At 45.5% G+C, this 24,596-nt stretch overlaps 2 protein-coding genes across 2 annotated transcripts; both read left to right on the top strand.

The window, feature by feature from the left end:
• The first annotated feature begins 10,426 nt into the window (after positions 1-10,426).
• Positions 10,427-16,817, top strand: LOC119334175 (splicing factor 3B subunit 2-like). The gene is made up of 18 exons (XM_037606790.1): positions 10,427-10,582; positions 10,648-10,803; positions 10,968-11,162; positions 11,340-11,447; positions 12,577-12,654; positions 12,905-12,997; positions 13,394-13,480; positions 13,571-13,672; positions 13,760-13,825; positions 14,035-14,168; positions 14,291-14,381; positions 14,529-14,614; positions 14,686-14,779; positions 15,141-15,697; positions 15,810-15,906; positions 16,052-16,231; positions 16,386-16,422; positions 16,513-16,817. Exons 1-16 carry the CDS (start codon positions 10,427-10,429, stop codon positions 16,085-16,087), a joined length of 2,136 nt encoding a protein of 711 aa, XP_037462687.1. The 3' UTR covers positions 16,088-16,231; positions 16,386-16,422; positions 16,513-16,817.
• Positions 16,818-16,959: 142 nt separating this feature from the next.
• Positions 16,960-21,390, top strand: LOC119329482. The gene is made up of 12 exons (XM_037602537.1): positions 16,960-17,256; positions 17,366-17,545; positions 18,182-18,265; positions 18,385-18,503; positions 18,591-18,692; positions 19,036-19,155; positions 19,261-19,326; positions 19,716-19,782; positions 19,902-19,955; positions 20,433-20,525; positions 20,800-20,832; positions 20,930-21,390. The coding sequence occupies exons 1-12, from the start codon at positions 17,140-17,142 to the stop codon at positions 21,026-21,028; spliced, it is 1,134 nt and encodes a 377-aa protein (XP_037458434.1). The 5' UTR covers positions 16,960-17,139; the 3' UTR covers positions 21,029-21,390.
• The last annotated feature ends 3,206 nt before the right edge of the window (positions 21,391-24,596 follow it).

Genomic DNA, 24,596 nt, shown 5'->3' with positions numbered 1-24,596 from the left:
TACGAGAATAGAACTGACTTAGAAGGCACGCATTGTCTTCCCTCCATCCAGGTGTACTGAACTCTCTCATGTTTTGGGTTAAAATTTGACCATCATTATGCCTAACAAAATATGAAGTATATTGTTGGATTTGTATTTAAAAGAGATTATCTATTGTATAATTTTTGTGGCATATAATTTACATTATTAGTTAAATGAATCTATGGTCAGACTTTAACTCAAAATAAGAGGGGGGCTAATAAACCCAGACGGAGGGAGTAGTTCTGAAGATTCAAAAACCACAACCTCTTCACTTCACGGACTTCTGAGAAACCGCAAGAAGCAAAACACAGTAATTTTTCTCGGAGGATTTAATGCATTTTTATTATTGTATATATGATGCATCTTCCCCTACCTCCACCCTGCAATGCAGGAAGAGGTGCCGACTACTTAACCAGTACAGACTTCGAACTGCAGTACATTCATGAGTAGTAACACCAAATTCTTCTTGCTTGTACAGGACAGAAGCGAACTATCAACTATGCACAGTACTCCACAAGGTAGGCAAAGAACAAGTTCTGCTTTCCCTGAAGAATCTCTTGGTGACTTCTATCTGCAAGTGGTAAACCATAAACAGGAAACATATTTCAGTTTAATGCCAATCGAGAGAAATTTCAACGGCGGATCCAGAAGTGGACCAGTTTTCAAAAAATATTTTGTTAAAAAAACCACTAGGCTGGCAGTAGGACCTTTGTCAACCCGAAGGACATTCAGCTCATAATTTATGTATAAAATGAATTTCCGGTGCTTCACGTTCAAATATTAATGATCTTAATAAATCACATTCACCAAATAAAAATACTTTTTCTAAACCGAAACGAAACACAACCAGTATATATGATGGGACTTGGAAGATCAATTATATATGTTGAGACTTTCGCAAAGACCATGTGTGAAGTGCCAGAGCCTATTTCCAGGACTGCCTATTTCTTCTTGCCCATCCACCTTACTAGTACCTCACATCACAAAGTCAAGCATTAACCCAAGCAACTCCAGGAGTCACTAACCAGGCATGCAACTTGACTAATGTTCTGCTGATCTTAGATTACATACAAGACTTCACACGATTAAATCCGACAAGTTCAACTTGACAGGACAGGTACATACAAGTAGAACGACCTACATACTACATAGAAGAGCAATCTCAACATCAACCATATCACATGCCGCGGCATACATTCATACCAGAAGAAACTACGGACTACACGGGAGGACAATTTGAGCACCAACTAGGCATGCATGTGTCTCGACAAAATAGAAGAACTTCATTACACCAATTGGCCATGGCTGCATCTAAGCAAAATAGAACAACTTCCCTACGCCAACTAGCCTTTTTTTTAAAGGATGAAAACCCCCGGCCTCTGCATCAATCGTTGCATGCAGCCATATTATTAAATAAAAACGTAACAAGGTCATAAGGTCCAAAGATGCTCATAAAATGAGCAGTAGCCGAAAATAAATAAATCTGGAAAGCGCCACAGCCGGCGATATAAGACTGAAAAAGTGCCACATCCGGTGATATAAAATAAGATACGATGCCTACACACCTAGCCTATTATTAGCTCGCTACCCGAATCGGCTGAAGATAGCCTGTGCTACCGCCTCCCAACGGTTGCACCCGATAACCAAAGGCTCCCTGAAGTTCGCATGAGTGAGTAAGGACCACATACAGATCCAAGTTGTAGCTCTGTAGATAACCTGCAAAAAATTGGTGAATTGTGTCCCATTAAAAACCATATCATTTCTAGTGTTCCATATAGCCCAAAATAATGCACATACTTCTATCCGAATATGTTTAGCTAAGTGTACGTCCACTCCATTAAGCCACGTCCCAAATAACGTGTTTATGCTTCTTGGAGGTTGAACGTTAAAGGCTATATGAATTGATCGCCATAATAATTGTGCAAGAGGACATTCGAGAAAGAGGTGTTTAATCGTTTTATTTTGATCACAAAAACCCTGCACCAAAACTATATGAAAATTGAAAGAGAAGTTGAGTCAAGGATAATAAATGAAGCCACATCTATCACCAAGTCCAAAGAAGAATGGTAAAATTGTCCCCGTGTGTACAATCAAACTTTACCGTTGTGGAAATTGTACAAAAGTATCGAAAACTAAATCATATGGATCAGCATTATTAGACAAAACCTATATTACAAATCGAGAATGGCAATAGAAGAGCAATTACTTTGTGATGTCTCACACCTTCGCCCTATGTTTATGATGGAAAAAACTGCACTTCTAGATTGTTAGGTTATTCAAGATTTACTTTGTGTATCATGACATATGAGAATCTGTACAAAGCGCTGATTCTAATCAAAAGAACATTTTTTTAGATGTGTAAGAACTGAAATTAATCAAATTCATGCACTACAAACCTAAATCAATTAATCATGCATTAATCTATAAACTGAAGAACCAAGCAAAAAACATATACACATAGCAAAACGATAAATTTACCTCACTTGTTCAACAAGGATAGCACATCACCAGACTTCATGCTTTCACAGTTCTAGATCCAACCATTTCCACCCAACTCCCCTGCCTACAAGCAAAGAAGCCCAAAAAACAATGAAAATTCTAAGAGAATTGGGATCAATGAGAAGGCATATGTGCCCAAAAAACCAATGAAAATTCTAATTCGTTAACTATTTCACATAGCAGATGATATCACTATATTCTCTTAGTGCAATTGTACCCAGTTTCCGGTTGTTAGAAACCACTTGGTGAAGAGATCATTCTTCTCTCGCCTCACCTTTGTCAACGTACTCTCACCGACCTTTAACCGGCGTAAGAGTTGTTGCTTTTCCGGATCGAGTCCGGCGCCATCTGCAATATGATTTGTCAGATTTGCACCCACACCGCACAATACTAATCTTTCGAAGTGTATCTTACCTGAGGGGGTCTCTTTGGGCTCCCCTGCCGCGGCTAGTACGGCCTCTAGTTGGGCCTTGCACTTTTCCAGCTCCTGGGACAGTACGGTATTCTTCTCTGTAAGAACCTGCATATTAAATGATCCTTAAATCAGTTGCTCTAACTGTTTCAAGTCTCGGGGCCTACTAGTATATATATATTTGATCAAAATTTTCTTACCCGTATGTCTTTTACATACTGCTCCGTGGCTCTGGCTAAACCATTTTGAGCGGCACAGAGGTACGCATCTCCCGAATTAAAGGCATTTAAAGCCTCTTGGGAGAAACAAGCGTCGCGTAGAACTATTCGGCGACGCCTGTGGTTCATGGCACTCTCCACTTCAGAATTTGTGGCGGACAGCCTGTCCGCATCCTCTGTCGAAGGAGCGTCCGGTGCGCGCCTTGTGCTCGCCTCCGCTTCCTGGCCAGACGTTGGAGCCTGGCTGGTGGAGGCGCGATTGGCAACCTCTCCGGATGTAGTCTGGCGAGGTCTCTTCGTTCTGAAGATAGCACGAACGTTAATATGCCCTGACAGAATAATACCAGAGAAACAGAGGGTGCGCTATACCTTTGCGCGGGCATCTCAGTCCGGACTATATTCCTTTTTGCCCCACGGGGCCCTGCGGCCCCTCGTTGGCTAGCTGCCGCAGGTTAGGCCTCCCGCCTCGGGAATCTCCCCTGCAAAACACAGTTGTCGTTAGAAACACCGGAATATGTGAGAATGAAATCTCTCTCAAGGGAATGAGACTCCGGTTTCTGTCACCTGGGAGGCCGGGATTAACCCTGGGTAATTAGCCGTAATGGCTACCAAGGTAGTGTCCTTGCTTAGCTGATGGAACACCCCATCGATAAGCTCCACCGATATGTCCGGATCCTCTTCGGAGTCCGGATCGAGGGACCGTTCTGGGTCCTCGGGCTGTGGAGGGCGGCTGTTTATATCCTTTACCTCCTGTCGCAGTTCCTGCATTGAAGTCGTTAGACTACATACCTAACCGTGGGAGTATAAAACAAATGGGCAAGCGCAATTGTTTGCTTACCCAACTTGGAGGATCGTACATAGTAAATCCGGCCCGCGGGTTGACGCAGAGGAATTCCTCCTTTTCTCCCTTGTACAAAGAGGATAAGATCTTTAATAGGGCGGTGGCTGAGGCCGGCCCCTTACGACCGTAACGGGTGGCGTCATCCTCCCCGTTGAAATCCCACATGGGGTGGCCTCTATATTGAAGCGGCTGCACCCCCCGCATAATGCATGCGACCATGACTCCAATCATGATTAGTCCGGAATGAGCCAACAGTCTTATCCGGCCCATCAGGTAAAGGACGTCTTTGTCGCTTTCTCTCTGAGAGCTCCGCGGACGCCAGCTCAAGCGTTTCTTCAATGGAGCACTGTTGAACTCAGGGATACCGACCCGGATAGGGTCCAGTAGTGGGACGTCATCTATGTAAAACCATTTCGAAGGCCAGTCCTCGGACGCCTTTTTTGGGGTTCCGGATAGGTATCCGGTCCCGGCGATGCGCCATGCTTCGGCTCCGCCCACTTGGTATATAGACCCCTCTTTAGAACGGGGCACCAGGCAGAATAACCTCTTCCACAACGCGAAATGAGCCTCAACGCCTAAAAATAGCTCGCAAAGGGCGACGAAACCCTCAATATGTAATACGGAGGCGGGCGTAAGATTGTGCAGCTGGAGGCCGTAGAACTCCAGAAGCCCGTGGAGAAATGGATGAATTGGAAATCCCAGTCCCCTCATTAGATAGGGGACGAGGCACACCCGCCGTCCTTTAGAAGGATTGGGGGTGCTCTCCGCTTGTTTTCCGCCATTGTAGGTGGCGAGACCGGCTCGGACCGGGACCATGTATGCCTGAGGGAGAAATCCCTTGGCCTGAAGCGACACTAACTGGCTATGCGGGATGGTGCAACTCTCCCAGTCCCCGGTTTTGGGACCGGAGGGGCGAGGGGAGGAGCTGCGACGACTGGTCATGTTGGAATGGACTTTTGCTGGAAGCGCTCTGATGATAACTCGCGGAGAGGAGAAGATGTGGTTTGGACCTAAATCCCCATCCCGTTAAATAGGCGGCTCGTTTACACCGCTAGGGGTGTGGATGTAAAAATGCCTCGGCTTTTCGCATTCGTTTGACACGTGGAAGACGGCCATTATTGGGCGTGGAAGCCGAGGAGCACTACATTACAAAAATCGGACATTATTCCTACAGGTACACAGGATTTGGAGAAGAACCCGCCTTGCAATGCCGAACAATCTGCACGTCGGACTCGTCGTCATTGAAGCCTGGTTCGGGGGCTACTGAGGGAGTCCTGGATTAGGGGGTGTTCAGGTAGCCGGACTATACCTTCAGCCGGACTCCTGGACTATGAAGATACAAGATTGAAGACTTCGTCCCGTGTCCGGATGGGACTTTCCTTGGCGTGGAAGGCAAGCTTGGCGATGCGGATATTCAAGATCTCCTACCATTGTAACCGACTAACCCTATCCGGTGTCTATATAAACCGGAGGGTTGTAGTCCGTAGGACATCAACTCCATATACAACAATCATACCATAGGCTAGCTTCTAGGGTTTAGCCTCCTTGATTTCGTGGTAGATCTACTCTTGTATTACCCATATCATCAATATTAATCAAGCAGGAGTAGGGTATTACCTCCATCGAGAGGGTCCGAACCTGGGTAAAACATCGTGTCCCTTGTTTCCTGTTACCATCCGGCCTTGACGCACAGTTCGGGACCCCCTACCCGAGATCCGCCGGTTTTGACACCGACATAGAGCATGGATAAAAAATGACTAACAAGACCGTTGGGGGCTTTAGGCCGGGGTGGGAATGAACGGAACGGTTGTCACGGAGAAGAAGCCCTACTTGTTCTTATTGCGGGGTCGAACCCGCGCCATCGGATCGGTCTGCCTGTGCGGTCGAGGCTACAATCGGACGGCCATGTCCGGCTCAAAACGGTTGTTGGGTTCATGCGGCACTGAGCAGAGGAGGCCCCGCCATGGCTAGGTGCGTGTGTCGGGCTGGATTTTTTTAACGGGAAGATAACACGTCTTTGGCTCGAGGGTTTAGGGCGATGAGGCCATCCGGCCAATGGTGTCAGTACACATGGAGTGTCTAACAAGATTTAGGATGCTAGTAATTTGAACTTTTTTTGCGGGGAATTTAGGACTTTATTCAATCATGCATAGCTCCTACATGATCAACCATTATGCTAGTCATGAGGAAACTAGGGAGGGATCCATCCAACAACTCGCAACCTCTAGTGTTCATGCATGTTTTGCACAAAAGTGGGCTGGAGTACTTGGCTTTCCTAGATACACTAGATCATAAGTGGCGCGCGTTGCCGCGCCCATCTATTTGTACAACAGTATAGTTTTTTTTTTGTTATATATAGCCACATGGAACATACTAACCATAGCCATGTATTTGTTCGTAGATGTAACTCTAATGTATACTTGGTAAAAGAAAGGCTCACTAATACAAATTCATTTCTTATGACAACATAAACAACAACGTATATAGAAAAATATGACAAGCAACAACATAACAAATGAACATGTAAATGGTGCATTCATGAAATCTTCATGGACCTCTGCCTAAAGGGCCAATATGCTCAGCAACAAAGAAGAATTAGATGAGCCTGGTGAACCTAGCCATTTCTTGTGGAGAGCATCACACTGATGTGAGAAGAGTACTAAGAAGATTTTCTGTCAATTAGAAAGCAATGAAACGATGTACTACAACATACAAACAACTGTGGGAATCTATTATGTCATGTAGGTTTCGTTAAAGAGCAACTTGGCTGAAAGCAATTTGTAAGACAGAGGCCAGCAGTTCCTTTTGATTCTTGAAGAGCCTTTCCAAAATAAACATGCATGGTTATACTACATTAGTGCCGAATTGCAAAATAAAAACTCCATCAGCACATGATGTCACTGTATGACATCATCCTTTAATGGGATTGTAGCAATGTTCGAAATTAATCATGTTAAGCTGAAAGCAATCACCTACATATAGATCATATGGTCCGATCATCAGAATACACGTCTTGCAAAGCATCTTGATGCAATGATATAATTGTTGAAAAATATACCAAGGACGAATACTATTATTTTCATATACCTACAGCTTGTGGACGATCAGTTCTTACATAGGGAACATCTGACTTGAAGGCCTAAATTGGCATGTTGTCATTTGGCACTCAGTTTACGAATGGAAAATCCTGCAAGCATCAGCACATGATTCAGACATTAGGTACTTATATGAAAAAACAATTTGATTTTTTTATATCAGCTTGGCTAACACAGGTTGAATAATCCTGTCGAAGAAATAGAATATGTATCAGCATGATTCAAAGAACAGATCTATCTCATAAATTCAGGAACTGCCCTTGTCTCAAGATTAACCTCACACCCATTTGAGTAACACACTTTGGTTTTGGAGGTCACATGCTTCAACGGAGCTTTATCTTGCAACATGAAGACACATTTTCAGTTGTTCGTCCATAGGATTGTAAAGTGGAAATATCATCAGGAAGACACTTGATTGATATAAGAGACAAAGAGATCTTCATAGATAGTTTAACACAATCATACAAAAGGGAAAACATGTCGAACAGAGGACACACCAAATTTCTGTGGAAATGTAGAGCTACAAAATGAAAACAATAAATCACTTAGCAAGCAGGACTACATGTCCAATACACAAAAGAGCCATGTAAGCATGTCAATACACAGTCAGGAACCAGTGTTATTAATATTCACATGCATTTGGTTGCAGTGCACATATGGCAAAAGAGTACATTTGGTTGCAGTATCTCATATTTTCTTTTGGTTTCGTTCTTCCCATTTGGCAACATTAACATATACACATATGGACCTGGCTATCTTACCATGATTTTATACACCTTTTTTTAGACATCCATGAGGGGCGACTCATGCGACATTTGAGCTGCCTAATATGCACAAAAGATGCAAAGATGTCTTGATCATCACGCTACATTTATGAGCGGTAACTGACTTATTACTATATATATGCTAAGCCGTGGTTCTACACTTTGAACATAAAACTTTGGCAATCTCATGCTCTCCATGGAGCGCTCTCTCAGATCCATAATAACTTTGGCAATCTCATGCTCTCCATGGAACGCTGCAATAGGCCATGTGAAGTAACATTAAAAATAATTAATGTGCTACTTTAAGATTCCTAAATGAAGATTTCTCTGAAACGAGCTAACACCATCGACAGTTCAGTATAATGCACACTAGCTACAACAAGGCAGTATGACACTTATGTAATAGTTGCACCCTTGCTATCACCCTGAGGGCGATCCGATCCTCAAGTCAGCACCTCCACCTACACTGTTTCATTGTCCTGCCTTTTTTTACTAAATGTTGGATATTGTTTTGGTAAAACAACTGATCTATTCCACAATGCCTATATTCTTTCTGAATAGAGAAACATGATGGTGATATGATATGCAAGTATGAGTTGGATGTCAGCCATTTATTTTGTATCTAAAACATCCAATACCATCATATTATTTAACTCCATACTCTTACACTTAGTTTCTTAATTATTAGCATGTGTTACAAAATTCCCGCAGCAAAACGCGGGGCATCATCTAGTTATATTAAAGTTTGTTCAGATATTATTAAATATTACTATGTGTTTATACAAAGAAATAAATTTGGTGGGGGGGGGGGGGCATTACCCCCTTTGGCCATCACTAAGCTCCGCCACTGTTCACATGCATGAAACCAACCATGTAACTGGGCAACAATTCAAACATGTCTAATACCACAAGAAAAGAAAAAAAAGAAATGCACCAAAATATCTTGTGAACTGAGATTCCGATTTACCAAAAATAGTGCAACCTATGCAGTCAGAAGCTTACTTATTGTATCCTTCAAAGGTTTTTCCATTCCTATACATGAAATTCAGAAAAGTTTAGATGCCCCCCTTGCATACACAATAAAATGCACCCAGTGACGTGCAAAGGGGGCTAAGATGTAGAATTCTCCATCTTTGCAGTCATTAGATGAAACCACAAGAAGAGCAATTTGATACCTTGCTAATGCGCAGAGTCTCGGGGTAGCGGTTTGGGAGCAATGGTGAGCAGAAGCGCAACAAGGTAGATATGATGGTTCATGGTCGAGGACCTTGTGCGCTTGTTCCTCGACTCAAAAGCGCTCTTCTCCACGAACACTTTGATTTTCTTTGCTGACCTCGACATTGTACGCACGACTGCTGTTTTTCCTCTCGTTCAGTGCTGCTCTTCCTATAGATATAAACAGCTTCAACTTGTATTAACCCAAAGGGCTAAATTTAAAGCAGTAGAGAGGAAGGTGTAACCTAGAAGTTATACAATATTTTTTTTAGATGTGAAACGTCCCCTAGCCACTGTAAATCCCACAAAAAATCTGAAACAACCATGGAACAAGTATCAAACACTTGGCATTTTGCTCTTCAAAGAACATGACATCCAGTTAGATCATCAAGAAGCCTTTCTGCAATCAGTACACACATTCATATTGCTCTCTCAGCTTTCACTGCAGTCATACCTTGAAAGTAGGCCGGGGACAATCTCAAGGCAGCTAAGTAAACACATTTTTAGCATTAGTACCTACATCAGTTTCGGCTACGGGAGCAGCAAGCTGGGCCAAGAATCTACACAGTAGCCCAGGTGGAACTGCAGTCAGATCTGACGGCCTTTGACGACCGAACCAAGAGATCGAACGGCTAAAAATGCATATGGCGTGAGAAGCCTCGGTTTAGGCTCAGTTTTACAGTCATTAATGTTGAATAATAAAAGACTGAAAAGATAAAACTAGTCCTTCTATTTCTATGAGTACTGGTGCTACCAATGAGCATGAATAAGTGCGCGAGGCCCAAAGATCGACCACCTCCTTGCAGTCGGCCTCCAGAACCACTTGCAGAGCTATCTTGAGGTGAGGGTAGTTCAAAGTGGATCATTGGCGGGAGGGGCGTTTTTATTCCTGAGAGCATTTGCTCCCGAATGAACAGTACCGCAAAAAAGATGGTAAAATGTTTTTAAAAAATTCTGAATATTTTTGTGGATATCCATGTTAGTGTCGCAACCATGCTTGACGGTGAAAAAATAAATAAATTTGGGGTGACATTTTGAGGCAACATTTGGTGTTTAAATTTGTTTTTTTTGCAGGCCAAAATGTTTATCCTTTTTGCCTAAAACTTTGCAGGTAGCATTCGGATGTGACTATAAATACATAAAAAAAATTGTTGCGATTTTTTGACATTTCAAAAGTTATTTTTCACGCGCAGGAGCACATGCTCCCGGGAGCCAAATTGAATTTCCGATCATTGGCCTCATCCACAAATTCCACACACACAAGTCAAGAATCAAGACCGACCACAGTCCACAAGCTACAGCAAAAGCCCGTCTCTCCTCGCTCCCGTCGCCTCGCTCGCTCGCTTCTGCTGACGACGATCATGCCCACCGCCGTCGCCGCCGCGGCGAGCCCCACGCCGCGGGACAGCGGGCGCGGCCGCCCCCGCCGCCTGCGCCGCCGCAGGGCCAGGAAGAGTAGGGCCAATGCGGGGGCCGGCGAGGAGAGCGCCCGCCCCGGCCCCGACCCCGCTCCCCAGGCGAGCTCCTGCTCCGCCGCCCCGTAATCCGCTCGAACGGCGCCTAACGCCGCGCTTCCTTGCAGGTGGAGGTGGAGTACGTGCCGGAGAATCCCTGCCTCGGCGCCGACGACCCCCTCCTCCTCGGGGTCTTCGCGGCCGTCTTCGAGAAATTCGGCCTCACGGGCCCCGCCGCCGCCGCGCCCGCCGAGGTCTCCGGGCCCTCCTCTCCCCCCGCCGAGGTAACCGCGCCATCCTCCTCCCTTCCTGTCCATTTCGGGGGAATTTGGTAGGGTTTTTGGCGGGGTTTCGGCCGCGAGGGTTTGGTGCCTGCTGACAGCAAATGGGTCCTCTGCTTGAACTAGAATTGGGAATGAAACGAGCGGAATTTTGTTGTTGCTGGTAGGGCGAGGAGAATGAGAGGGAAGGCGCTGTAAATGCCGCGATGAACAAGGGGCCAGATGCTGCTGATGCTGAGCAGGAGACCCCAAAGAAGGAGGAGGAGGAAGCAGTTGCCCCGTCGAAGAAGCAGAGGAAGCAGCTGCGGAGGGTGAAGATTTCAGAGCTGAGGCAGATGTGCAGCAGGCCTGATGTTGTTGAGGTGCTTGGCCTCTTTCAATCACTCTCCTGTAACCCCAATGTCGACGATTCGTTGAACTTTTACCTGTTGTGCGTCCATCTATGTTGACATGTTGATGCTGTTGGCTAGCTGTGGTATGTTTACATGAATGCGCTCTCTTCATCTGACATGTGCTTTGTTGTTTGTTTCCCTTGCCAGGTCTGGGATGGTAATGCCCCGGATCCGAAGTTGCTTGTATGTCTCAAGTCCTGCAGGAACACCGTGCCTGTTCCGAGACACTGGTGCCAGAAACGAAAGTACTTGCAGGTTTGTGAGCTTTGAAACATCTCTGTTTTAGTATGATAACCAAGTTTTGTGAAATTCGTTACTCGGTAAGTCGGTATGCAGAAGATAGCTGCATTTTCTTCCAAGTCAGCCAGGGAGTGGGTGTGGGAGCATGTGCCTTGGGGAGGCTTGGTTGCCCTGTTTTATCCTACCATAAATTTGTAGTGCCCCTAAGATGATTTGGTCGCTTGGCCTAAGATGATTTGGTGCATACTAGGAAAACTCAACTCACTGGCACACCTGCTGCTTGTGCCCTTTATGCTGACAAGTCTAGAGATAGTTGGCTATACTAATTAGTTATTTATTTGAGGTCCCTTTATGCTGACATGGCTAGAGATAGTTGGCTATACTAATTAGTTATTTATTTGAGGTCCCCTTTTGCTGACATGGCTAGAGAGAGTTGGCTGTACTAAATAGTTATATATCCCTGAGTAACAGGCTTCAAACATTAATTCTTCTGAAATGCCAATCCAATTTGTGACCCATTTGAACAGCTATATCCCTTTTGGTTTAATCAGTAAACCTAGACCTACATTGACTATGTTTTGATGAGAAGTATATGAAATGTGGGATCCATGTGCCACAGCAACAACTAGAGAAGTTGTCGTTGGCTGCAGTCCGATAATCTCAACCTTACTGGCATTTTGGAGACGTCTTGATTATGCTTTACCAAAATTGTGGCTTGGGTATCTGGGGCAACAAACCAAACATGCCCATAATATCCAACATCTTTCACCTTTCTTATATGGATTTGTAATTCTTGCAGGGACTGTTGTAACAATCGAGGAGGCTGGAAATGGTGTTGTACTACTTGAATGGTTTCTGTAGTGTATATAGGATAGGTTTTTTTTTCTGGTGGGGGTATTTAGGATAGTTGAATCTTGTGGGCATTCATTTGATGCCCCTTCTGCTGTACAGATTAGAGTCCAACTAGAGTCCATGGCTTTTGATATTCCGTGCATTAGAATCAGAATCGTACTTCTCGAACTGTTCTCTTTTTCTTGAAGACTACAAAATTCTAAACTCAAGATAGCATCTAGGACTAGGACTGCCATATTCACATATTTCTCTGTTCATATTTTTGGATTCATGCATGATGTTGCTGTTTCAGGGCAAGAGGGGTTTTCAAAAACAGCCGTTCCAGCTTCCTGACTTCATTGCTGCAACTGGAATTGAAAAAATAAGACAGGTAACTTACTTTCTTGGAGTTGAGGAACATACATGGAGTGTTTGTGTTGGTTTCAGTGAAGCTATTATTCGGGTTTATTGGCTGATAATTGGCTGGTAAATCCAGTGTTATATTTGTAAGCTAGTGTCAGTGTCTGTTCTATCATGGGAAACGTTGCATGTTGGCGCAGTCCTTTGGCAAGCCAATAAATTTCGGAAACTTGCCTGCACAAAAAAGGAAAGCCCAATTGATTTTCTAAATGTTTATGCAGGCATACGTTCAGAAGGAGAACAAAAAGACATTGAAACAGAAGCAGCACAACCGTATGCAGCCCAAGAGGGGATATATGGATATGGATTATGAGGTCAACATCTCCACCTGCATATCATAGTAGTTTAGTTATGTTGCCAAAGCTGCAAATATGAAGCAGTTTGTGGGTTTCGTTTCCTCTGTTTTCTTCCATACATGATACAACCATCAGTACATATATTGCTACTGTTCAGTGCCTTCTCTAATTTTCTTGCCGTGTTTGTATTTGAGGCCCTCTTTTTGATGCAAACCTAAATCCTCCATGAACCCATAAGAGTAACTCCCTGAGTGCCATTCTATTGTTGTGGGAACTTACACAACTAATAAGCAGATGAGCCCAGGATCACAGATGAATTATCATATTTGATGCAACTTTAGTATATTAGATTTGTCCAGTTATCAGTTTGTACCATGGTGTCATTCAAGGCTAATAATGTTTTGTTTTCCACAGGTTTTGCATGATGCATTCTTCAAATATCAAACAAAACCCACATTGACTAGTTATGGTGATCTGTATTATGAAGGGAAAGAGTTTGAGGTACGTAATCTTCAATATTTACACAGAAAAAAACAGGAGACACCATCCATGAGTGGTTCTGATGCTAAGTTCTACTTACACATTCGACAGCTGAAGCTTAAGGTAATGAAACCAGGTATGCTGTCCCAGGAGCTTAAAAAAGCTCTTGGTATGCCTGATGGTGCCCCGCCCCCATGGGTTACCAGGATGCAGGTATGTATTTTCTAACCTATGTTTGTCTGGTTCGTACTGACAGTGCTTTCATCATTAACCAGTTGACCCCGATTCATTTTTCGCCAGTTCTTTGGTCCTCCACCCTCTTATCCTTATCTGAAGATCCCAGGTTTGGGTGATGAACCTGATAAGGTACCTTATGTGAAAAAATTGCTTTTCACACCATTTAATTATTCATACACTTTCTTTCTAAACCTGCTATTGTTTCTTTGCATCATATCCCAGTATATGAAAAAGTTATTTGGATTCCTGCAGCAAGACAAACCTTGTAAATAAAGTTAGTTGCAATGTATTGTGGTCTTCGTGAGCAGAACTAACATTTGCTTTCTGCGGTTATCTAGGAAGAACCTCTCAATCGCAGCAAACACTGGGGAGATTTGGACGAAGAAGAGGATGAAGAGGAAGAAAAAGAGGTGGAACTAATTATTCATGAGGAAATAGAAGAAGGTGTTCGGTCTATTGACACCGTCTCAAGGTAATTCTCTATACTTCTGTTCTCTTGTTGCCAGTTATTTTATCGTCAGTTACCAGTTCTTTTATTTGAATTAAATAGTGCAGTAGACACCTAGTATCTAATTGTCCTTCTTTCTGTAACAGTACTCCGGCTGGTGTGGAAGCACCTGATGTTATTGAGCTTCGGAAGCTGAGGAAGGAGTCAGATAACCAGGCAGAAAGGCCATTATACCAGGTAAGTAAACTGCTGCCCTCTGTCCGAGAAAGCAAAGTGGCATTAATCATCATTTTTCGATAATTAACAAATGATTCTATTATAGCATTACTTGGCTTGGCTAGTCGTTGCTGTTAATCATCGACATGTTGTTTCTTCCCTCTGAAGGTTCTTGAACAGAAAGAACTAAGGATCACTCATAGGGCGCTGTTCGCGTCGAGCCACGCATATGTTTCCCTGGCCAAACCTACTGAGTAATCCTCCCCCGATCCCCGTCTTGTTTGTCAACCAGAAAAGTCACACGCCACATGTGCTCACTTTGCAGGTACGTGCTGGTTGGAGCGCAAGATACACCGTCATCATCAGGCGGCAATTTTGGTGATGGGCCTGGGGAGTTGGGAAAGCCTCCAACTGACGAGGTAACTTATCTATTTAAAAGTTACTTTTTATACTATCTAATTACTAATATGCTTCCTTCGGACACCTGCTATTGTTTGTTGCCAACAGCCTAGGCACCCAACCCAGTATAAGAAAATGGTTTTGGATTCAGCACGATAAACCTTGTAAATGAAGCATAGTTTTAAATAGCCGGCTATAGCCCCGCTATAGCTCTGCTATAGCTGTTTGAGGATGTTGCCGCTAAACGATTTCATGTACAATTTGCCGCTATAGCCCAGCTATAGCTGTTTTTAAGGGTTGTCGCTAAATGCCATAGCCCACTATTTAAAACATAGAGTTAGTAGTGAGCAGAAGTAACATTTGCTTTATGCAATTATGTAGGAAGAACCTATTGATCGCAGCAAACACTGGGGAGAACTGGACGAAGAAGAAGAGGAAGAGGAGGAATTGGAAGATGGGAAACTAGAAAAAGGCATTCTAGAAGAGGAAGAAGAGGAAGAGGTACTGGAAGATGGGGGAATAGAAGAATGCATTCTAGAAGAGGAAGAGAGGAAGGAGGAACTAGAAGATGGGGAAGTAGAAGAAGGCACTCTGGAAGAGTTGGAGGAGGAGGAACTGGAAGATGGGGAAATAGAAGAAGCTACTCGGCAAGCAGAAGAGGAGGGGCTGGAACATGGGGAAATAGTACAAGGTATTCGGCAAGAGGAGTTGGAGGAGCTGGAAGATGGGGAAATAGTGGAAGGCATTCTGCAAGAGGAAGAAGAGGAGGAGGAACTGGAGGAGGGGGAAATAGTAGAAGGCATTCGGCAAGCGGGAGAGGAGGAGGAGGAACTGGAGGAGGAGGAAATAGTAGAAGGCATTCGGCAAGCGGGAGAGGAGGAGGAGGAACTGGAAGATGGGGAAATAGTAGAAGGCATCCGGTCTGGCACCATGTCAAGGTAATTTATCTATGCCTGTGTTCTTCTGTTGTCAGTTACCATATTAAGTTTTCTTTTCAATTAGATATTGCAGTAAACACTTGGTATTCACTTGTCCTTGTGGCTGTGACAGCAGCACTCCAGCCAGTGTGGAAACACCTGATGTTATCGACCTTGGGAAGTCGTGGAGGAAGGAGCCCGAGAAGCAGGCAGAAAAGCCATTTTACCAGGTGATGTGAAGTGCTCTCTGTGTCCGAGAAAGCAAAGTGCTGTTGATCATCAAGTTGTGTTGATAATCAACAAGGTGCTCCCTCTGTGGGTTTGCTAGTCGTTGCTGATGATCGTCAATTTGCTGTTTCTTTCTTGCATGTGAAGATTCTTGAGCAGAAAGAAGGGAGGATCCCCGCTTAGCTTTTGAAATGAAACCCATAAAAGTCAGACGCCGCATGCATGCACGCGCACTCTCGCTTTAATCACAGGTACGTGCTGGTGGGAGCGCAAGATAAACCGTCGACATCAACATCAACATCATCATCAGGCCCTAAAAGTAAAAGGGTGAGCCCATTAGCAGTGGAGTTCCCTCCCTCATCCTCTGTTGTCAATACCCGTTGCTTGCCTGACAGCCACTACTTGTTAGTTGAGGTTCTGACGTTTATGCCTCCTCTTTCTTTCCTTTCCCCGTGCCGCTGGTGCTGCTGTTACGAAGCAGAAGCTGGAGACGCCGTAGAGGACGCCCTGGTGGCCAAGTAAGATAAGACCAGCGTCTCTCGCCGTCGCAATCCTGCGGCATAATCCTGTGTACGTCTTGGTGACCGTAGTGGGGTTGTGATGGACAGGTACAGGGAGCTTTGGGGGGAGGAGAGCAAGGGCAAGGGCAAGGGGAAGATGAGGAGGAAGGTGGTGGGCGGGGAAGGCAGCAGCTGGGTGTCGCCGCCGTCCTGGAAGACGGTGACAAAACGGAAGAAGGTGGACTTCAAGTTTTAGAAGAGGCCGCGAATGGGATGTAACTTTTTTGTGTGCACTGGAGGAGGTAGATTAGTGTGTCTAACCAACAAGGACGCGTCATTAAGGGGACACGTCACAAAAAGCAGTCGTCGTCGGCTCACTGCCACTGATGAAACGGGACACCATCTCGCGCTAATCAAGGCCTCCCTAATTAATTAGGCAACTTTAGCCACCGACTGGGGCACTGGCAGGTGGGCCCGCCACGACAAACCCACCCACCCACCCACTCACCCGCTAGCAGGCAGGCGGTGGGATGCCGACCGACCCGACCAAAAAGCCAAGGGCGTAGTTGAGTACGAGGACGCAATTTGTTTAAGCCCATTTCGGAATAATGGGCCATTAGATTAGGCGCACCTCCTTCTAGAACCCTCCAGAACCTTCCTCCTCCCCCAGCACCCCCCGCCCACTCCAGAGCCCCGAACATCGGGGGCACCAAGGGACGGCCGGCGGCGGGAGGGATGAAGTACCCGCCCATCCCGCCGCGCCGGGCCGCCTCCTGCGGCTGCGGCTACCTGGCCGCCTTCGTCGCCCTCATCGTCATCACCTCGCTCCAGATCCAGCACCACCACCTCAAGGCAAGGCACCACCACCTTTCCCTTCCCCCTCCCATTTTTAGCTCCCCTGCCCTGAATGAATCACTGCCTGACTGACTGACACTGGAGCCGGTCTCTGTTCCTCCGTCAGGTGGATCTCGGCAGGTCCGACTACGCCGCGGCCACGGCCACGCAGCAGCGGCGCCGGGAGGAGGGGAACTGGAACCGGAGGACCGGCGCCGAGGGCCTGCCGCGCGGGATCGTCCACACCAGCTCCGACATGTTCCTCCGCCCGCTCTGGGACCCCGCCGCCAACCGCGCCATCCCCAACGTACGTCCGCTCCTGCCCCTCCTCCTCCTCGGCGCCCCACCTTCACTGTCACTGTCAATTACTCTTTCTACAGTTGCTGTCATAGCATTGGTTGGGTCTCTTCTTAGCTCAAACTGAACCACACTGAATGGATGAACGAATGAGTGAAATTTGGTTGGGTCTCCTAGCTCAAACTGAACCACACTTAATGGATGAATGGATGAATGAAAACCGGTTGTGTCTCTCAGCTGAAACACGCTGAATGGATGAATGACCGAAACTGTCCCCCTTGCTATGCCGGCGCTCATTTCTCACGGCGACGCCAAATCGAGCTTTTAGTGTGGCGACCCGGTTAGTGAAGCTGCCCAATGCTCTGAATCCTGTGCTTACAGCAGGCAGGCGCCTGTGAGTGTTAATGATGTATGTACACTTCGGTTCTGTCAGTTCAGTTCAGTTCAGTTCACTTGTCTGGTCCGTATCCACAGACTTCACACTAGCTTTTGCTCTAGTGGAGACACACCAGCGTCCTTACAGCGTAATCTAAGGAATCTTTAGGATATGATCCGCGTTTCCAGTCGCGATTTCCTGGCGGGCGACCAGCCCATTGGGCCGTTCTGTTACTAATACGTGCGTACCACTGCTCACCCTTGCCTGCAGAACAAGAATGATAGACACAAAGCTCTCCTGGCGATGGCGGTCGGGATCTCGCAGATGCAGAATGTGGACGTGATGGCTCGTAAGGTCCGTCTTCTTCTTCTCGAGTTCGCCTCCTTTAACGCCAGCTGCTTTTGTCGTTTCGTAAGGGAAGGTTTTGTCTCTTCTGATTCGATGCTCGCCCTACCATGCTTCAAATGTTTTAGTTCCTGAATGAGAGCTACACGGTCATGCTATTCCATTATGACGGGAACGTGGATGGGTGGCGTAGCCTCGAGTGGAGCGATAAGGCCATCCACATAGTTGCGCCCAACCAAACTAAATGGTAAGCCCCAGGCGCAGATACTTTGCTGTCCCTTTTACCTCGGTATGTATCATCCACATTTGGAATGAGCGTATCTTCCTATTGCAGGTGGTTTGCTAAGCGTTTTCTGCACCCTAGTGTTGTGGCTATCTACGATTTCATATTTTTATGGGACGAAGACCTTGGGGTGGAAAATTTTGATCCGAGGAGGTATGGGACACACCATATTTTTTTTTTCATTTTGTTGAAATCGTCTTCTTTTTCAGTTCGCAAATGCTAATTTTTGTGATGGCCTGAGTAGTTATGAAGCAGCCATTTTGACACTGGTTCAGTTTCTTTCGCTCTAGCTGTACAATCTTGTTTGCGAGATATAATTGTTATTCTGCACATTTCAGTGGTATGGATTCAGCTTGAAACTCCTACTGGGATGATTGACAATATACTTGGAGTAGATATGGACTTGCTTTGGTCATCATTGCTGTTGAAAATATATCCTGCTGTGTTGGATTTTCTGCTGAAAGATGCCTTTTCATTTTTCATGTTGCCCGTTTAGGTATATTGATATAATGGTTTCCGAAGGCTTAGAAATCACGCAACCTGCATTGGATCCTGATCTATCAACAGATATTCACCACCGCATCACAATCCGCAACAAGATGACAAAAGTGCATAGGTGCTTGTGTCTTTCTAGTTCTCACATCTAAGAATATGAATTGTTTTTTTAATCATTTTTGTATGAGCATTCGCTAACATTTTTAATTCTTCATTTCTTCTGCAGGAGAGTATATGACAATCGTTCAAGCATGAACTGTTCTGATGATAGTAAAGGACCTCCATGCACAGGGTAAAAATTGAAGCTTTGGCCTTGCATAGTAATTTTTCTGGCTATTCTAAACTATACTTGGCCATCATAGTTTATTCTCTAGACCTCATATTTAGCATGTCCAATGATTCATATGTATTAAATTATGCTATACTTTATTCTTCTGTGATTGAAAAAGACAGTTACCTTACAGAGTTACGGTCATATTCTTTGAACCGATTAATGTTTTTTACAGCTATTGTAGAACCAAAAATCAAAATGCTGCTTTGTTCAATGGCATTTTTTTTTGTGTGGTCAGCAAAATAAAGTTACATCATCCAACTGATTGATTGTTGAGCAAATTCTGCTGATCTCGTTCTCATAAACTAGCTCGATTGATTACTAGTATTGTAACTGGCATTCTTTGATAGGTGGGTCGAGGGCATGGCACCAGTTTTTTCTCGTGCTGCCTGGAAATGTGTATGGCATCTAATACAGGTACGAATTCTGACCATCTAACCTACTCGATAATCCATCATATCGTATGATCTATTCAGTGTGACTGGAGGGTCATAACTCTTCGTAGCACACCCAGTTTTAATGTCTCAAACCTGCAGAATGACTTGATTCATGGATGGGGCCTTGACATGAAGCTTGGTTACTGTGCTCAGGTACTTAAGATTGCTCAAATCCCATGGCGGTTTGCTCTATTCAAGCTTTACAACCTATTTCATTTCTTTTTTCGCATTTCAAGTGCGCCATTCTAGATGTCACTTCCTTCTATGAGCTGGCCTATTTTTTATTATAAATGTGTAGCTTGTTAGTATACTCTAGGAAGATTACTCTATTTTCAGTGTTTGGCACCTGTGGATCAAATTTAGCTATACATATTCTAACATAAGGATCAAATTTATGGGCTAACTATTACAATATGGCTTTCAGTACTCTAGCTGATAGTACTAATGACTTCTGTCTTGTTTTGTTCCATTATTTTTTTTGCGATGTGTTCTTCTGTCACTTTGCAGCTTAATTATTTCTGGTGTTTCAACTATCATCTGTAGATTAAGAGGAATGCTTTAATAGGCATGGGTTTGTTAGAATGATAAATGACCAAAAATACTGATGCATGTAGTGCTATGTGATTTCAGGGTGATCGAGCTGAGAAGGTCGGTGTAATTGACAGTGAGTATGTCGTCCATCAAGGGATACCATCATTAGGAGGACCATCAGATACCAGCAAGGTCTGTTTGTCGTCATATTTTTTATAAAATGCCATATATTTTTTTGGTCACAATGTGATTTGAAATGAAATTACAGAGAGAGAAAATGTCTCTTGTTTCTGGAATCATCTCTAAGGTTACAAAATCTAAATCCAACTAACACACAGATTGATGGTAATGGGGTATCGCTTCAGATATCTAACTCGACGGCCAACCTTCTAGCCTTGATTTCTCCATGCCTGCAAGATAACTACCATTGTTATCATCTGATCAACAATTTCCTTTCTTGCTCCAGTTACCTCGAAGATCTTTGGATTTGCGGACACACGTGAGTATAACATATGCTCTCTTCCCTCTAAACCTAAATCAATATGTTTCTCCTGCATATTTTCTAACATCAATTGCACTCTTATTTGAATCAACAGATTAGAAGACAGTCGTCGGCGGAGCTGGAAAAGTTCAAAGAACGGTGGGAAAAAGCCGTAAGGGAAGACGATGAGTGGATGGATCCTTTTGACGCTTGATTACTTTGGAAGAAACATCTGACATGAAGATACAAGGCCCACCATACATGGGTGGATGCGTCCACATTCATCATGGCGGTTGGAGTCGAGATCATGTGGGCCTCATAGCAAAACAGTTAGTTATATAGCCTTATAGGCATTTTGCTGACTAACACACCCCCCCCTGCCATCAAGAGCTATAAGAACAAGTGGGAATGTCGTCGCGCTAATACACGGAGAAACTGAGCAAGGACCTGTATACTACCAGTGGCTGACAGACACAGTATCTTGTAATCTTAATTCGATTCTCCAATCACCGAGGTTGTATAGTGACAATGCATATATGTATGTGCAGTTATTTTTAGTAATAATAAGTATTTATACTAGAAAAAAAAAGGAAGTTTGTCTCATAGTCTGCTGCCATCTGACAATAAGCCATGCATGGTTAAGTCAGATGTAAGGCTGAGCAATATTTGGCAGAGCAATGTTTGGCAGAACAGGAGCAGCCTGCTGATAATTCTTGTGTTACTGGACCAAGGTTAGTGCATGCTCACTTTCTTGGGTGTACTGCTGTGATCACTGACCTGGTGATTGTACTCCATGAGAGCTTATAACATGTTAAACTGACCATTTCCCTCTTTCTGAATTTATTATGCAAGTCATGGCATGATAGGCTTGATCATTAAGGCTATTTATGTTCTGTGAGTTTGTCATCAAGGCTTGATCATGTTGATACAGGGTACCTCCACCTCCACATGGGGTGGTTGATGGGCCAGGAGCGGCATGTCGACCAACCCCAACAGGTTGAGGCTGGAGAGGCGCTACAATATCAGGTCGTTGGGGAACCCTTGTCCTGCCAAGATGGGCGGCAAAGCTAGTCTAGTTAACTGAATTGCTTACACAATGCTGAATCCTAGCAGTCTGTACCGGTGTTTCCAGTGATGCATTCCATCCAAAAGAGTAATAGTAGTGCGCAGTTTCAGTTGTAAGTGGAGATGATACATTATAAGTTGTCATCATAGATTATATTTGTGTTGTAATCCAAACAAGTGGATGCATCTACATCCATGTGTCTAATGAGAAAAAAGCTGCATCTGCCAAACATAAGGAGGGGACATGACGCAATTCGTCAACAAATGGATGCATTCTTTTTTGAACAAGGGTTAGGGTCCTTGTCACTGCATTGATCAAAGCTGCTGGCAGCACATCTTGAATAAGGAGGGTTCCGGCGGCGGCGGCGGACGGGTGGGGCGGCTGAGCTGGGAGGAAGGGGTCCGAGAGTATACCCAGGAGAGGCGGCGGGTGGAGGGTGCGGAAGCGACGGAGGAAGGTGTGGTCAGCGACGATGCGGCGGAGGGAGGGGCCGGCCATGGAGGCGCGGGCGAGGTCGGCGGCCGTGGTGAGGCGGAGCAGGATGTCCTCCGTCAGGTGGTCCGGGAGGGTCGCCTGCGCCTCCATGGACGGCGAGGCGTCGGGGCTGCAGGGCGGCGACGCCGGGGAATCGGGGCAGGGCGCCGTCGGAGGGGCGTCGGGGAAGGGCATCGCCGGCGACGCCATTGGGGTGGAACGGAGGAGGGGATTGATTGTCCTTCGGGGGTTTGGTTTCCCGTTTCTGATAGAGGAAAACGTATCTCTACTCCTATCTCTACTCTTAATGTCTCAATTGGTAGGTTGCGTTCCACGTTTAATTTTCATCCCACCTCATTCGGTATTTTTGTTACTTCTTTGATACTTCCTTCCACCTTCCCCTTAACCGCGAAAAACCAAGGAAAACCCCGCGATCGAGTCCCGCACACGCCCAAACTCCCGTCGTTATTAACTGAAAGGATCGAAAATAAACCACGGATCATAGACCGGCGAAAACAAACCGGCAAAGATTAACCAGCGGAAAAAAATCGCCGAGCAAACTCCCGCATGTACGACCGAGGTATCGTGCCCTCGAGCGAGAAACAGTCGCCCGACTCTCTGCCCTCGTTCGCCCGCCGCCGCCCTCCAAATCCCTTCGCCGCCGCCCGGCGCCGCCAGCCCCCGACCTCCTTCCCGGCTCCCGGCGCCGCCCGTCCCCCACATCTCCTCCCCTGATCTCGGCGTTGCCCTGCCCCCACCTTCTCCCTCGCTCCCGGCGCCGCCCGACCCCCAACCTCCCTGGATCCCAGCCGCCCCGCCCCCACCTCCTCCCTCGCTCCCGCCCGCCCATGCCAAAAAACGCTTCTGTCATTGAAGGAAATATGCCCTAGAGGCAATAATAAATTTATTATTTATTTCCTTACATCATGATAAATGTTTATTATTCATGCTAGAATTGTATTAACCGGAAACATAATACATGTGTGAATACATAGACAAACTTAGTGTCACTAGTATGCCTCTACTTGACTAGCTCGTTAATCAAAGATGGTTATGTTTCCTAACCATGAACAAAGTGTTTGTTATTTGATTAACGAGGTCACATCATTAGTTGAATGATCTGATTGACATGACCCATTCCATTAGCTTAGCACCCAATCGTTTAGTATGTTGCTATTGCTTTCTTCATGACTTATACATGTTCCTATGACTATGAGATTATGCAACTCCCGTTTGCCGGTGGAACACTTTGTGTGCTACCAAACGTCACAACATTACTGGGTGATTATAAAGGAGCTCTACAGGTGTCTCCAATGGTAGATGTTGGGTTGGCGTATTTCGAGAATAGGATTTGTCACTCCGATTGTCGGAGAGGTATCTCTGGTCCCTCTCGGTAATGCACATCACATAAGCTTTGCAAGCATTGCAACTAATGAGTTAGTTGCGGGATGATGTATTACGGAACGAGTAAAGAGACTTGCCGGTAACGAGATTGAACTAGGTATTGGATACCGACGATCGAATCTCGGGCAAGTAACATACCGATGACAAAGGGAACAACGTATGTTGTTATGCGGTCTGACCGATAAAGATCTTCGTAGAATATGTAGGAGCCAATATGGGCATCCAGGTCCCGCTATTGGTTATTGACCGGAGACGTGTCTCGGTCATGTCTACATTGTTCTCGAACCGTAGGGTCCGCACGCTTAACGTTACGATGACAGTTATTATGAGTTTATGCATTTTGATGTACCGAAGATTGTTCGGAGTCCCGGATGTGATCATGGACATGACGAGGAGTTTCTAAATGGTCGAGACATAAAGATTGATATATTGGAAGCCTATGTTTGGATATCGGAAGTGTTCCGGGTGAAATCGGGATTTTACCGGAGTACCGGGAGGTTACCGGAACCCCCTGGGAGCCATATGGGCCTTAATGGGCTTTAGTGGAAAGGAGAAAGGGGCAGCCCAAGGTGGCCGTGCGCCTCCCCCTTCCCCTAGTCCTATTAGGACTAGGAGAGGTGGCCGGCCCCCCTCTCTCTCTTTCCCCCTCGGGGAATCCTAGTCCAACTAGGATTGGGGGGGGGGAGTCCTACTCTCGGTAGGAGTAGGACTCCTCCTGCGCCCTCCTCCTGGCCGGCGGCCCCCTCCCCCTTGGCTCCTTTATATACGGAGGCAGGGGGCACCTCTAGACACACAAGTTGGTCCTTGAGATCGTTCCTTAGCCGTGTGCGGTGCCCCC

The sequence above is a fragment of the Triticum dicoccoides genome, chromosome 7A (assembly GCF_002162155.2).
Source record: "Triticum dicoccoides isolate Atlit2015 ecotype Zavitan chromosome 7A, WEW_v2.0, whole genome shotgun sequence".
Taxonomy (NCBI): domain Eukaryota; kingdom Viridiplantae; phylum Streptophyta; class Magnoliopsida; order Poales; family Poaceae; genus Triticum; species Triticum dicoccoides.
This window is presented reverse-complemented; position numbering and strand designations above follow the sequence as displayed.

Coding starts and splice junctions, on each gene's coding strand:
- LOC119334175 (XM_037606790.1), top strand. CDS start 10,427: ATGCCCACCGCCGTCGCCGCCGCGGCGAGCCCCACGCCGCGGGACAGC. Junction 12,655..12,904: donor GAATTGAAAAAATAAGACAG/GTAACTTACTTT, acceptor ATGTTTATGCAG/GCATACGTTCAGAAGGAGAA. Junction 14,780..15,140: donor GAAAGCCTCCAACTGACGAG/GTAACTTATCTA, acceptor GCAATTATGTAG/GAAGAACCTATTGATCGCAG.
- LOC119329482 (XM_037602537.1), top strand. CDS start 17,140: ATGAAGTACCCGCCCATCCCGCCGCGCCGGGCCGCCTCCTGCGGCTGC. Junction 19,156..19,260: donor AAGATGACAAAAGTGCATAG/GTGCTTGTGTCT, acceptor TTTCTTCTGCAG/GAGAGTATATGACAATCGTT. Junction 19,783..19,901: donor GTGTATGGCATCTAATACAG/GTACGAATTCTG, acceptor TCAAACCTGCAG/AATGACTTGATTCATGGATG.